The sequence below is a fragment of the Musca vetustissima genome, unplaced genomic scaffold (genome assembly GCF_032173495.1).
Source record: "Musca vetustissima isolate MV318-11 ecotype Yass unplaced genomic scaffold, APGP_CSIRO_Mvet_v1 utg698, whole genome shotgun sequence".
NCBI classification, from domain to species: Eukaryota; Metazoa; Arthropoda; class Insecta; order Diptera; family Muscidae; genus Musca; species Musca vetustissima.
The window spans coordinates 291,831-307,993 of record NW_026885255.1 but is presented as its reverse complement, the minus strand read 5'-3'; the positions used below and the strand labels follow the sequence as shown (position 1 = coordinate 307,993).

Below are 16,163 nucleotides of genomic sequence, written 5' to 3'. Positions count from 1 at the left end.
AAATCCACGGTTTGAAAAAAAATTATTTCTAAAAATCCACGCCTTAAAAAATTTCTTTATAAAAATCCACGCCTTGAAAAAAATTTCTTTATAAAAATCCACACCTTGAAAAAAATTTCTTTATAAAAATCCACGCCTTGAAAAAAAATTCTTTATAAAAATCCACGCCTTGAAAAAAATTTCTTTATAAAAATCCACGCCTTGAAAAAAATGTCTTTATAAAAATCAACGCCTTGAAATAAAATTTCTTTATAAAAATCCACGCCTTGAAAAAATATTTTTCATAAAAATCCACGCCTTGAAAAAAATTTCTTTATAAAAATCCACGCCTTGAAAAAAATTTCTTTATAAAAATCCACGCCTTGAAAAAAATTTCTTTATAAAAATCCACGCCTTGAAAAAAATTTCTTTATAAAAATGCACGCCTTGAAAAAAATTTCTTTATAAAAATCCACGCTTGGAAAAAAATTCTTTATAAAAATCCACGCTTGGAAAAAAATTTCTTTATAAAAATCCACACCATGAAAAACTTTTTTTTATAAAAATCCACACCATGAAAAACTTTTCTTTATAAAAATCCACACCATGAAAAACTTTTTTTTTATAAAAATCCACACCATGAAAAACTTTTTTTTTATAAAAATCCACACCATGAAAAACTTTTTTTATAAAAATCCACGCCTTGAAAAAAATGTCTTTATAAAAATCCACGCCTTGAAAAAAATGTCTTTATAAAAATCCACGCCTTGAAAAAAATGTCTTTATAAAAATCCACGCCTTGAAAAAAATGTCTTTATAAAAATCCACGCCTTGAAAAAAATGTCTTTATAAAAATCCACGCCTTGAAAAAAATGTCTTTATAAAAATCCACGCCTTGAAATAAAATTTCTTTATAAAAATCCACGCCTTGAAAAAATATTTTTTTATAAAAATCCACGCCTTGAAAAAAATATTTTTTTATAAAAATCCACGCCTTGAAAAAAATTTCTTTATAAAAATCCACGCCTTGAAAAAAATTTCTTTATAAAAATCCACGCCTTGAAAAAAATTTCTTTATAAAAATCCACGCCTTGAAAAAAATTTCTTTATAAAAATCCACGCCTTGAAAAAAATTTCTTTATAAAAATCCACACCTTAAACAAATATATATCAAGAAATTCTGCATAGAAAAATTAAAAATCTGCACTTAAAAAAATTAAAAAAAAATATTTTTCCTAGGCCACCACACACGTCGAATTTCAATTAACCGTTAAAATAAACAAAACATATTGATAATTTTCAATAGATGTCGCTAGCATACCAGAATGTTGCCAATCTAACAAAAAACCAAACAAATACCCACACACAAACACACACTCACCGCAATTCATAAAATTGCACAGTGGGTTGCTTGCCAATTGTTTTTTTATTTTCATTTTTGTTTATCAACAAAACCGAAAACATAAACATATTTTTGTCACTCTGCAGGACGTTTGATGTTTTCACGTCTAATTACTGGACGTTACCTTGACGCTCGGCCCAGCTGGCGTCGCTGCATAAATTATAAATTCATTAATCTTTGAAGAGCGTGAAGCTATAGCACCAACAAGGTTAATGTTGGGAAATTGTTATTTTTCTTTCACGAACGAAAGACGGACACAAGTTAGCCCGACTATAAATAGTTTCGACACGAAGTGTTCGGTGAGAGAAAGTGTTAAGAAAACAAAAGTCAAAGAAAGTGACAGAATGCCAATAAAGCGAAAATGAAAGAAGAAGACAAGAATCTGCTGAGAGTGCGGGAGGAGGAGGACAGTAGCTTCGGTTCTGCTTGTCAAGAGATCATTAGAATATCAACGTGGATGCTGTCTGTTGAGAGGGAGGTGCCTAGGAAGGGTACCACAAAATGTCAACAGAGCGAGCCTCGCCAAAAAGAAAAGCACTGCAAAAATTGCCTAATCATCTGTCAACAGTTTTCTGCTGTCATGATTATCAACGGCGTGAGTTTTGGTGACAGAACACCGCCACGATGCTACCACTAAAAAGCATTACAACATTTTTGTTGTTGCTCCCATTGTTGTTGTCGTGGTCGACGTGTTTTGGGTATTATAAACAAACAACAACCGCCGATCAATGTATTCCTATATACACTATATACAAATATATAAGACCAAAAAACTATACAAAGCACACATATACATACATAATGCATATGTGTGTGTGTGTAGGATTGACTACATGTGTTGCTGCTGTTCTTGTTGTTGTTTTTTATCATTCGCCTTCTTCTACAAATTTTACCATCAATTGTTTTAAGTTTTTTTTTTGTTTTCACTTTTTTCGTCAACATCCTCCTCCTTTCTCATGTTTTTTTTATTTATTTTTTTTTCTAAAGGAATGCAAGAATTTCTTTTTTTTTTTGGTATTTTTGTTGTTGTTATTTTTGGTACATCTATTTCAACTTCTGCTCACTGTGTCATTGGTTCATAACAGCAGCAACAACACCACCAACAACAACAACAATAGAATGTAAAATAAATTTTATCACAGAAGCAAAAAAAAGTTTTGAATTAAAAATAATTTCTGCATTAGTTTTTCTAAATCGAAATACAACAACAACAGAAAAAACGAATTAAAATAAAATAGCAAAGAAAAAAAGTAACGAACCACTAAATTAAATTAGAATCAAATTTTGCGCAAGATTTTCATTTCAAAAAGGCAAATTGTACACTGAGAAAAAATATTTAATAATTTAATTTCAAAACGTAATTCAAGGATAATTTTAAGGCGGGGAATTTTATTTATACCCTACACAACTATGTTGTCAGGGTATTATAGCTTTGTGCAGCCCCGAGAGTTTGTAACGCCGCACCTTTAAGTATACCGATCGTCATATCTCGACTAGCTGAATCGATCTAGACTTGTGTGTCCGTCTGTCCATTATAATTTGTAAACCCGATACAGGCCATAGTTATGGACCAATCTTCACGAAATTTTGCATTTAGGATGGGTTCTGGCCAATGAGGACCCCTAAGATTTTTGGTAAATATCGGTTAATATTTAGGGGATGAAATGAACCAAATACTTAATTTTTGTCCGTTTTTCTGGTCGCTCCAGAGGCCGCAATTATGACCCAAACACCGCGAATTTTTGCATGGAGAAAGGGATCGGGCCAAAGAATAAGCATGCCTGTTTTGATAAAGATCGGTCAATATTTAGCGGGTCAAATGGACCCTGACTTTTGTGTGAGAAATGACAAAATTTGTATTCTATAGCGTATATATTTACTCCTGAAGGACATAGACCCGAGAAGTTGATAGAGAGAGAAGTTTCCTAGAGGAGTGGTTGACCTTTAAGTTGATACCAACTATATTGTTGGATGTGCTCAAATATGGGAGTTATACATAATAAGGCAATTGTGACTATGTGCATAGTATTACTATTACTCCATTAGAGGACGGAAATGTCGCGCTGATCGCTTTGAAATTGTAAAGAAGGTTCCGATTATGGTCAAGGACGACGCCTACAGTTTTCGGTGAAGTTGAGATTTCATTCAGGGTATCATATGGTCGGCCCCGTCCGACTATACTCCCCGCTCACTGGTTTTAAATATATATATATATATATATATATTCCTCAATATGACTTGATTTTTATAGCCCTTCACCACACTGTGGTACACTGTCTTTGTGCATATGTTTGTAACAGGCAAAAGGAATCGAGATAGACCCATGGTTCCTTTTGAGAATATGCATAGAACCACTTTCTGAAACAATTTATGCATATCCGTCTGTCTGTCCGTCTATGTATTTTTGTGAACAAAGTACAGGTCGCATTTATAATCCGAATTGTATAAAATTTGGTACAGCTCATTTGTTTGGCCCAAGGACGAACCCTATTGAAATTCGGAAAAATAGGTTCAGATTTAGATATAGCTCCCATATATATATATATATATTCGTCCGATTTCGATTTGCACGAAATTTGGCATAGTGTACTGAATTAGGTCTAGAATGATGTGTGTTAAGTTTCCTTAAAATCGTTTCAGATTTAGATATAGCTTCTATATATAGTTTCGTACGATTTTATGTAGATGGTGCACCAAACTTCCAATATTTTTCAGATTGATACAACATTTTGCATAGCATACTGAATTAGGTACTGATTTATGAATGCGATTTTTTTTTTTTTGGTTCCGATTTAGATATAGCTCCCACATATAGTTTATCCGATTATATGCAAGCGGTGCACCAAACTCCCAATATTTTTCTGATTGAGACAAAATTTTGCACAGCCTACTAAATTAGGTCCTGTTTGATATTTATGAAGAGTTGTTGAAATCGGTTCAGATTTAGATATAGCTCCCATATATATATATATATATATATATAAAGTTGATTACACATTTAGTTTCACCCCATTCCATTTCAATGGTCCTTTAAAGTTTATATGTATGTTCTATCTACAGGATATTGTATATATTAGCATCTCTTGTATGTATCCTAAGTGGTGAAGGGTACTTGAACTTTCCCTACTGGTTTAATCCTTTTCGTGGGGAAGTGCCAGATACGATAGAGCTATACAACGGATAATTGCACTAAATCTAAGTTTCGTGCACATATTAAGGTCTGCTAGGGTTTTTTACCAAAACGGATACTCCAAAAAAATGTCCCAATTTTTAAAATGTTTACTCTATGGGAAAAATATCGTAAGCCCCAACTAGGTTAATTATTATACATTGAAAACTTTGTTTCAATTTGGAATAAAATCGTGTCCCTTTTGTGGCGGAGTCACCGCAATGAGTGGTCCGATATTTCCCACCTTCGAACCTAATGTAGGTTTGGACAGACAGATTCACTTACCCTGTCGTTTAAACAGTCGTTGATGACTGAATACCTATTGTCAGCAATCATACCCCATTTAAAATTCAAATAAAAATATGTATATACATATGTTTCATTAATATTTTTATGCATGTCCGTCCGTCTGTCCATGTTAAATTGTAAACAAAGTACATGTCGCATTTATGATCCGAATTGGATAAAATTTGGCACAGCTCATTTGTTTGGCTCACATATGTTCGACCGATTTAATGTAAATTTGGCATAGCGTACCTCATTAAGTCTAGAATGATGTGTGCAAAGTTTCGTGAAAATCGGTTCAGATTTAGATATAGCTCCCATATCGTTATCTAAAATGCAAAAAGGCGTAACTAACAAAAAATTGAAAATTGAAATTGACTTTGACTTTGTCAACACATTTAGTTTATTGACATTCACAATATTCATTCAAAAAGTCAATTTTCAATTTTTTGTTAGTTACGCCTTTTTGCATTTTAGATAACGATATATATTTTCATCCGATTTTAGGTAATTGGTGCACCAAAGTCTCTGAAAATCATTCGAATTTTCAGGAAATTTGTCATAGCGTACTGAATTAAGTCTAGAATGATGTGTGCAAAGTTTCGTGAAAATCGGTTCAGATTTAGATATAGCTCCCATATATATTTTCGTCCGATTTTATGCAATTAGTGCACCAAAGTCCCTATATATCCTTCGATTTGCACGAAATTTGGCACAGCGTACTGAATTAAGTCTAGAATGATGTGTGCTAAGATTCGTGAAAATCGGTTCAGATTTAGATATAGCTCCCATATATATTTTCATCCGATTTTATGCTATGCTAGGCTAAATATATAAAAAAACGCGACGTCTGTTAAGCTACATATGTAGAATATACCCAAAGTGGTGAAGGGTATCATATAGTCGGCTCCTTACTGGTTTATTTTAAATCCACACCTAAGAATAATATTTTAAAAAATTTCCCATCTTTTTCAGATCCTTGAAAAAATATTTGTTTAGAATTCACTCATTTTTCACAATCTCAAGAAGATGTAAATCTTTAAAGTCCACTCCGTTTTCATATCCTCAATAATCCACGTTTTTTCGATCCTTAAAAATATTTTTTTTTCAAGTCCTTTTTCACATCCTTAAATTAATTCGCCGCCTATAGATATTCTTTAAAAATATTATATAAATTCACGCCTAATAGGCGTCCACTCCTTTTTCATATCCTCAAAAATCCACGTTTTTTTTAGATCCTTAAAAAATATTTTTTTAAGTCCTTTTTCACATCCTCAAATTAATTCGCCACCTATAGATAATCCCTAAAAATATTATAAAAATTCACGCCTATTAGTGGCCTTAAAAATATATATATTTTTTTTTTAATTCCACTCCTTTTTCACGTCCTCAAAAATATTTTTTAAATCCCCGCCTATTGATAATCCCTAAAAATATTATAAAAATTTATGTAGGTCCTTAAAAAAATATTTAAAAAAAAATCCAACTCTTGGGTATGTCCTTAAAAAATATTTTATATATTAATGGTCATTAAATCCATGGCATACATCAGTGTTTCATTGATATTTAGGAGTATTGACATATCCTGGAACAGAAAATATTTTTTTACACACTTAATTTGAAGAATGGCGATTTACAATAGTGGGTGTAGAATATAGGATGGTATTTCTGCATAACAATTTCTTCCATATCAGCATTTGCTATTTTTTTTAATATTTTTTAAATATATTTATTAATTAAATACATTTTTTCCATTTTTTCTCGACCCCAATTGAGAGTCTGAATATTGAAAAAAAATCCTTTATCAAATTTCGATGTTGGTGATTTTTTTAATTGAACTATTTTTTTTATTAATTTGTGCATTTATATATTTTTATAAATATTTATTTTTAATTATTCATTATTATATATTCCATGTTTAGGATATATCCTTTATTGCAAACATTTTATATTGACACAAACTCACACACACACACACAATTTTTTCAAGTGTATTTTTTCGAAGTGAACATTTTTCTATGCAAATGTGTTTTTCCTATTTTTTTTCATGACAACTTAAGTGATTCACTTGGCTGTCAGTCAGTCACACTCACCGTTTCCATTTTAAATTTCACGTTATTATTTGATATTTTGAGTTGTTATTTGACTTCTAGCCTTGTTTTGGTTTTCTAAATAAATTTTTGTTGTTGTTGCTGGATTTCTATTTGAATTTTTTACATTTCATATTTTTTGTCGATTATTTTTTTTTATAAATTTCACTAAAAATATAAGAAGAAAATGAAAAAAAAATATGAAAATTATGAATTTCATATGGTAACACTGTGCATCATATCACTAAAAAAATATTGAATTCCTTTTTTAAGTAATTTGGATTTTAAAGTAATTTTTTGTGGGATTTTTTGAAACTTTTTTTCATAAAATTGAAATTCTCAAAATTCACTGGTGATTATGTAATATTTTTTTTTTTTTCAATTTAAATTTTAAATCTTTTCATGCTTAATTAGCAAATATTTTTTCGAATATTTAATTTTTTCTTCTTCGAAACACTTTGTTTTGATTTCAAAAAAAATTCTGTTTGTTCGGATTTCGGCCTTTATGAATTATTCATCATTTTTGAAAACCGTTGTAATTCTGATTTTTTTTTTTGTCAAAGTAATTTTTTTCTTTAAAAAATTTTCTTTGGGTTCTTGGGCAATACGTGCGTTGCGATTTTCGTGCGGATACACTTTGCGATGGCGCCGGCGGCTGCGAGTAGACCAACTATAACCGAAAATCGAAATGAGCAACGTTTTTAACAACCAAGCAAGCTGCTGCTGTTGTTTGGCGACGACAAAAACAAGAAGAAGAAGATGTCTTCAAATCTGGCCACACGATGCACTCTCGTCGCGTCTCGTCGAGATTGGAATTGTGTGCCACTCGAACACTTCGATCGATTCGAGTCACCAACTGATTGATATTTTATCACAATTGTTTTACGATCGACAACGGCGGTGGGTCGGTAGGTAATGTTTTTTTCGACTTGTTTCGATTTTTTTGTTGTCTTCTTGGACCTGCTGCTGGGTCTCTTTAGCGCTGTTCGACAATTTCTTCTGGTCTGTTAGCTTTTATTTCATTTCAATTTTTTTAGTGGTTCGCCATTTGTTCGCTCTCTAGTCCGTCCATCCGTCCGTATCATCTATCGTCAAAACGGTTGCCACTGTAAATCACCGAACGACATGAATGCCGCGCACACACCACAAACCGTCTTACAATCAACAATGACAACAACAGCAGCAATAACAACACCAGAACCCGGTGATGCTGTGTGGTGGTGCCTGTTGAGTAAAGTCGGTCGATATATTTTTTTACGAAATTCTACCAGATATTTATAGCCCACCACCAAATCTATATAGGTTTTGTTGTAGTTGTTGCAGTTTTTTTTTTTCATTTGCTTTGCCTTAATACCGAATAACATGTGCAAAACTCTTCTTTCTCTAAGTACACAATGACTGGCGGACTGAATGACTGCCTGGCAGCACGAGGAAAGGGATAGCCAATGGTCGAGTGATATGGGGTAGAAATTGAACTAAAAAGTACCCTAAAAAAATAATTTTTTAAGGACTATCAATAGGTATTTTTAAGGACTCACACAAGTATAGACACCTTGTATATACCCCGAAACAAAATTCATTCAAAAAAAACCACGCCTTGTATAGACCCCGAAACAAAATTCTTTAAAAACCACTAAGGAAAGTAGTAAAGTCGGACGGGGCCGACTACTTTTGGTATATTCAACAGATGAATCCTAACAGACGTCGCATTTTTAAAGGACCAGTAAAATGAAATTGGATCAAAATTCTTCTGCAAAAAAATTTTTCATTTGGTCAGATATAGAAGCTATACCTAAATCTGAATCGATTTTCACAAAACTTTTCACACATCATTCTATACCTAATTCATTACGCTGTACCCAATTTCGTGCAAATCGAAAGATATATAGGGACTTTGGTGCACCATTTACATTAAATCGGATGAAAATATATATGGGAGCTATATCTAAATCTGAACCGATTTTCACGAAACTTAACACACAACACTCTAGACCTAATTCATTACGCTGTGCCAAATTTCGTGCAAATCGAAAGATATGTAGGAACCTTGATGCACCATTTACATTAAATCGGACGAAGATATATATTGGAGCTATATCTAAATCTGAACCGATATTCACGAAACTTAACACACATCATTCTAGACCTAATTCAGTACCCTATGCCAAACTTCGTACAAATCGAAAGATATATAGGGACTTTGGTGCACCATTTACATTAAATCGGATGAAAATATATATGGGAGCTATATCTAAATGTGAATCGATTTTCACGAAACTTAACACACAACACTCTAGACCTAATTCATTACGCTGTGCCAAATTTCGTGCAAATCGAAAGATATATAGGGACTTTAGTGCACCATTTACACTAAATCGGACGAAAATATATATGGTAGCTATATCTAAATGTGAATCGATTTTCACGAAACTTAACACACAACACTCTAGACCTAATTCATTACGCTGTGCCAAATTTCGTGCAAATCGAAAGATATATAAGGACTTTGGTGCACCATTTACATTAAATCGGATGAAAATATATATGGGAGCTATATCTAAATCTGAACCGATTTTCAGGAAACTTAACACACATCATTCTAGACCTAATTCAGTACCCTATGTCAAACTTCGTGCAAATCAAGAGATATATGGGGAAAGATCGAAAGATATTAAGGGACTTTGGTGCACCATTTACATTAAATCGGATGAAAGTATGTATTGAAGCTATATCAATATCTGAACCGATTTTCACGAAACTTAACACATATCATTGTAGACCTAATTCAGTACGCTGTGCCAAATTTCGTGCAAATCGAAAGATATATAGTGGCTATGGCGCACCATTTACCTTAAATCGGACGAAAATATATATGGGAGCTATATCTAAATCTAAACCGATTTTTACGAAACTTAGCACCATCATTCAGTACCCTATACCAAACTTTGTGCAAATCGAAAGATATATAGGAACTTTGGTGTCCCATTTACCTTAAATCGGACGAATATATAGGAACTATATCTAAATCTGAACCGATGTTCACGAAACTTTCCATACATTATTCTGGACCTAATACAGAACTCTATGCCAAATTTCATGCAAATCGAAAGATATATAGGGACTTTCGTGCGACATTTATCTTAAATCGGACGAACATATATATGGGAGCTATATCTAAATCTGAACCGATTATCTTTGACCTTGGGCCAAATAAGTGACTTGTACCAAATTTTATCAAAATCGGATCATAAATGCGACCTGTTCTTTGTTTACAATTTAACATCTACAGACGGACGAACGGACAGACGGACGGACATTCATAAATCGACTCAAAAAGTGATTCTATGCGTATTCTCAAAAGGAACCATGTGTCTATTTCGTTTCCTTTTGCCTGTTATAAAAATATGCACAAATACATAATAACCACACCTTGTATAGACCCTGAAAAAAAATATATATAATGAAATATATATTTTTTAATTTATCTTTTATTTTTAATTTCAGACTAAATTGTGCTGTATTGTATATAATCTGATTTCCGTATGATGGCAATCGAAAACGATTTAAAAATAAGTTGGAAAAATTGACAACCCGGCCTATAACGATTTAGATACATTTCGGAATCGTGGAATATCCTGTTCTCTCAGTCACACAAAATTCTACAAGGAAGGATGGCAGCAATGCAATAAGCAAATTATTACTTATAAAAATTAATATTTTATATATTTTATAAATGTATATTGTGTGATTTTTTTTACAAAAATAGTTAATAAAAATGAAAATTTAAAAAAAAAAATTACTAAAAATATTATTTTGTTTTTTTATTTACGGATACAAATACGGCAAGTATTTTTATATAAATACCCCTCATGTCTGATGACGTCACACGTTTTATTCACCTCTGATTTTGTGCATTTTTGGGCAAATTTCACAAAAATAACAGGCGCCCAGCATGGAATAGAAAGTAGCCCGCAAAAAAAACGAAAATAAAACAAGTAGAAAAAATTGCATCTGGCAATGCCGTACTAAGAAATTACAAAAATTGTAGCATACTTTTAGGTGCTCGAATTTTTATTTTTGACGGGCAACTTGCTATTTTTTCTGAGCGCCTGGTATTTTCATGAAATTTGCCCAAAAAATGCACAAAATGTTTGGGATTTTTTTTAATTCATTGGGAGCCAGGGGATATTATTACTATGAAATTAATATTTATAACTCCCACTATTTATAACCCACGGGCTACTTTCTATTTCATCCTGGGCGCCTGGTATTTTTGTGAAATTTGCCCAAAAAATTCACAAAATGTTTGGGATATTATACTAAGAATCTAATACTTATAACTCCACTAACTGCTTTTTATACCTCCATATAAATCAAAAAAACTTTTTTTTGTGTTTGTTTTTGAATCTGTTTATTTGTTTTATTTTATTCAATAATTAAGTACATACAAAATTTAATACACAGTTTAGTTATTTAATAGTATTTTTATTAATGCAATAGTGGTGGTATACAGGAACGAATGATGAACGAAGTCAAGCTTAGGGTATTTTCTTTTGGAAATATCTCAATCATACCAGGCATCCAGAAAAAAAAACGAATTGGCAATCAGCGGCCTTTCAGATCCGAAACATGTAGCAGGATTAATGTTCGGATCAACATTTTGGGCACATATCAAGAAACAATGGCAGCGAATTGCCAACTCACTACAAACTGCAGCAAAAGCAACACATTGGTACCAAAGACCACTATCAAGAAATCCGTGGTACGATCAGGAGTGTCGTAATGCTCATATCAGTAGCATTACCCTGCGGACAGTAGCAACACGTAATGCGATGGAGAATTATCGGCAGAAAAGGAGAGAGAAATATTTTCAGAAAAAAGAAGAAAGAACAAGGAAAACGTGAGTGTGAGCAAATCGAGATATACAGGAGTCCGAATGAATTCCGAAAATTTTACCAACGAGTAAAACACCAAACCGAAGGCTTTGGTGCAGGCACTTCCTCATGTACAGATGAAGAAGGAAACCTGGTAACAGATACAGACAGCGTGCTGAGTATCTGGAAGGAACATTTTGAAAATCTTCTGGTATCAAATTGTAGCGGTGAAGAGGATACCCCAGAACCAATAATAGATGACCGTATAGAGTATATACCACCTAGCCAAGATAAAGTCAGAATAGCAATCAATCGACTGAAGAATAAAAAAGCAGCAAGCCGAACTATTCAAGACTGGCGGTCAGATGCTGGTAAGGAGCATGCACCAGCTGATTAGTACAATTTGGCTAGAAGAATGCATGCCCAATGATTGGAACCTCAGCATCCTGTGCCAACTATAGAGGAATAAGTCTCCTTCCCATCGCATATAAAGTGCTATACAGCGTACTGTGTGAACGACTGAAGCCAATGGTCATTACATTACATGACATTATTGGACCATACCAATGCGGTTTCAGACCTGACAAATCCACCATTGACCAGATTTTCACTCTGCGCCAAATCCTGGAAAAAAACCCACGAAAAACACATCGACACATCCACCTATTCGTCGACTATAAGGCCGCATTCAACAACCCTATCCGTTTCAAAACTGAAACTCCGAATTTCAAAACTGATGTCATTCATTTTATTTATGGCGGTTCCAAGGTATATAAAATCTTTCTTTACAAGACGCTGATACTACCCGTGCTGTTATATGGATCTGAAGCATGTGTATTTACGCAAGCAGATGAGGCAGCTCTTAGAGTGTTTGAGAGAAAAATTCTCCGATAGATCTATGGGCCGATCTGCGTTGACGGTGAATATCGCCGTCGAATGAACCATGCGTTGTACCAGCTATTCTCGGACATCGACATTGTTAGACGTATTGAGCTGCAGCGACTACGTTGGCTAGGTCATGTTGTAAGAATGGATGAAGATGCCCCAGCCCCCAGAAGGCATATAAAAGCGAACCAGCTGATGGTTCACGCAGAAGGTGAAGGCCACGAATACGATGGAAAGATCAAGTCGAAGACAACATCGCCGAAAATTGGAAAAACTGCGCAAAAGACCGACGCGCCTGGAAATCTTTTCTAAGCTTATGGAACGAAAGTTCTGTCACAAGCCAGCTATGTAAGTAAGTATCTAAAAACTTCTTTGATTTTTAAGGACCACCAACAGGCGTGGATATTTTTTAAATGCTATATAAGATATTTATAAATTTATATATAATATTTATAAATTTTAAGATCATATATAGGGTACACATTTGTGTTTATCTTTTCAAAACAACGTCTTCTTTGGTTTACATTTAAATTTCTATTTTATTTCCCAATACTTGTCTTTTTTTTATTTTTTGTCTAATTTCTAATTTATGTTTCAAAAAAATACATTTTATGTTGCAGAACAATAGATATGATATGTCATGTAACAAACAAAAATACAATATATTTTAATATGATTTTGAAAAATGTTTATCAATTTATTTCAAATCATTATTTAAGGTTGGATATCTTCATCTTCTTCCTCTTCTTCTGCTATATAATCGTAATTAAAATTGTTGTGTAAACAACATATTTTCAAATTAAAACAACAGCGAATTTAGTATATTTTGAAAAAAAAAAAATATAAATATCAAAAACTACTATATAGGGATATGTGTGTGTGTGTGAGTGTACATGCTATAGGCATAATTCGTAGAATTGCGATCGGGTGTCCCATTATCAACAGTACGCTGCCGTAGAGCAAATGAAGTGATAATGGCGTGAATTGAAATCTGTAATAGGGTGGGTATTAAATTGGTTACTTTAAAAAATTGTTTAAAAAAAATAAGAAAATATGTATTTAAAAAAATGTTAAAACAATAAAATTTGAAACAATTCTAAAAAAAAAAAAAAATTTAAAAAATCCTTAAAAAAAATAAGAAAATATGTATTTAAAAAAATGTTAAAACAATAAAATTTGAAACAATTCTAAAAAAAATATTTAAAAAAAATCCTTTAAAAAACAAAAATTCTTAATGAAAATTTTTTAAATTTAAAAATTTGAATCCTTAATTTTTGCGATGTTAAAAAAAGTCTTAAAAATATGTTTCAAAAATTCACACCTTATATAGGAGATTAAAAAAATAGGTTTCAAAAATTCACGCCTTATATAGGAGATTAAAAAATAGGTTTCAAAAATTCACGCCTTATATAGGAGATTAAAAAAATAGGTTTCAAAAATTCACGCCTTATATAGGAGATTAAAAAATATGTTTAAAAAATCCACGCCTTAAATGGGACCATGAAAAAATACTTTTTTTAAAAAATCCACGCCTTATATAGGAACCTTTATTTTTTTTAATTCACGCCTTATATGGGACTTTGTCCTAAAAGTATGCTCTGCTTTTCTCTACACACGCGCAGCCAGCAGAACGAAAACATACCTTATGTAAAATAGCCATTTTTGTGGGGTTTTTGATTTTCTGGTAACAGGTGCCCAGCACAGAGCAGTGGGGTTATTTCGGAACATCGTTGACTTCAAATGCAAATAACTCAGTAACTACTCGACCGATTTTCATAAATTTGACACCAATAGTTCGAGGAAACTCTAAAGTTTTATTGAAATTGAAGAAAAAAACATATAACCTAATGTTATATAAGAAAAAATTGGCATTATATTAATATTCAAAAATAGGTTTTAAATTTCGTTTTTTTTTTTTTTTTTGATAAACGATAAAATGGAAAGAGGGTGCCAATTCAAATCAAATCAGATATTCAAAACTTATATGACACCATGAAAAAATAGGAGCCTGAGAAAATATTTTTAAAAAATCCACGCCTTATATGAAGCCATGAAAAAAATCGGAGCCTGAGAAAATATTTTTAAAAAATCCACGCCTTATATGAAGCCATGAAAAAAATAGGAGCCTGAGAAAATATTTTTAAAAAATCCACGCCTTATATGGGACCGTGAAAAAGTAGGTGACTAAGGAAATATTTTTCATAAATCCACGCCTTATATAGGAGTCTGAAAAAATGTTTTAAAAAGTCTACGCCTCATATACTTACTTACTTAGCTGGCTTGTGACAGAACTTTCGTTCCATAAGCCGTGCTTAAAAAAGATTTTCAGGCGCGTCGGTCTTTTGAGTAGTTTTTCCAATTTGAAAAAACACATTCGGCAATGTTATCTTCCTATCTTATTCGTGGCCTTCCCCTTCTGTTTGAACCATCATGTAGTTAACTCTTATATGCCTTTTGGGCTGGGGCATCTTCATACATTTTCACAACATGACCTAGCCAACGCGTAGTCGCTGCATCTCAATACGTCTAATAATGCCGATGTCATGGTTCATTCAACGGCGATATTCACCGACAACGTATATCAGCCCATAGATCTTTCGGTGAATTTTTCTCTCAAACACTCCAAGAGCTGCCTCATCTGCTAGCGTAAGTACCCATGCTTCAGATCCATATAATAGCACGGGTAGTATCAGTAACTTGTAGAGTGTGAGTTTGGTATGGCGGGAGGTGGCCTTGCTTTTGAGTTTGTTTGCTCAGACCATTGTAGCAGCTGTTGGTTTTCTCGCCATTTACGGCCAGACTCACTTTGGCAGACTCCTTCTCAATTTGTTCAAAGGTGGCTATTACAGCTCTCAATGTTCGACCCATTATGTCGATGTCATCGGCGTAGGCGAGTAACATGTGTTGTTTGGTATAAAGAGTGTCATTTCTATTCACCTTTGCCTCTCGTATGACCTTTTCCAACAGGATGTTAAAAAGTTCACCCGACAAACTATCACCTTGTCTGTCTGTTCGGTATTAAAAGGGCTCCGAGAAGTTCTTTCCGACTTTAACTGCTGATCTTGTACCAGTTAAAATTATCCTACATAGCTGAATTAATTTTGCAGGAATGTCAAACGCAAACATGGCTTTATACACCTCTGATCGGATAGGGCTGTCGAATGCGGCTTTATAGTCGACGAATAGGTGGAATGTGTCAATGTGTTTTTGTGGATTTTTTCTCCAGGATTTGGCGCAGAGTGAAAATCTGGTCAATGGTGAATTTTTTCAGGTCTGAAGCTGCATTGGTATGGTCCAATAATGTCATTGACCATTGGCTTCAGTCGCTCACACAGCACGCTGGATAGCATTTTATATGCGATGGAAATGAGACTTATTCCTCTATAGTTGACACCTATCGTCTTGTGTCCTTTTTGTGCACGGGACACAGGATGCTAAGGTTCCAATCATTCCTCTAGCCAAATTGTATTAATCAGCTG

General features: G+C 33.2%; 1 protein-coding gene across 1 annotated transcript in view; it reads right to left on the bottom strand.

Annotated features, from left to right (window-relative positions):
• Positions 1-14,344, bottom strand: part of LOC133332438 (obscurin-like) — a 44,925-nt gene extending 30,581 nt beyond the window's left edge. The window contains exon 1 of the mRNA XM_061540839.1: positions 14,327-14,344. Within this exon, the coding sequence (XP_061396823.1) occupies positions 14,327-14,344 (18 nt within the window). The remainder of the gene's footprint in view (positions 1-14,326) is intronic.
• Between the last annotated feature and the right edge of the window lie 1,819 nt (positions 14,345-16,163).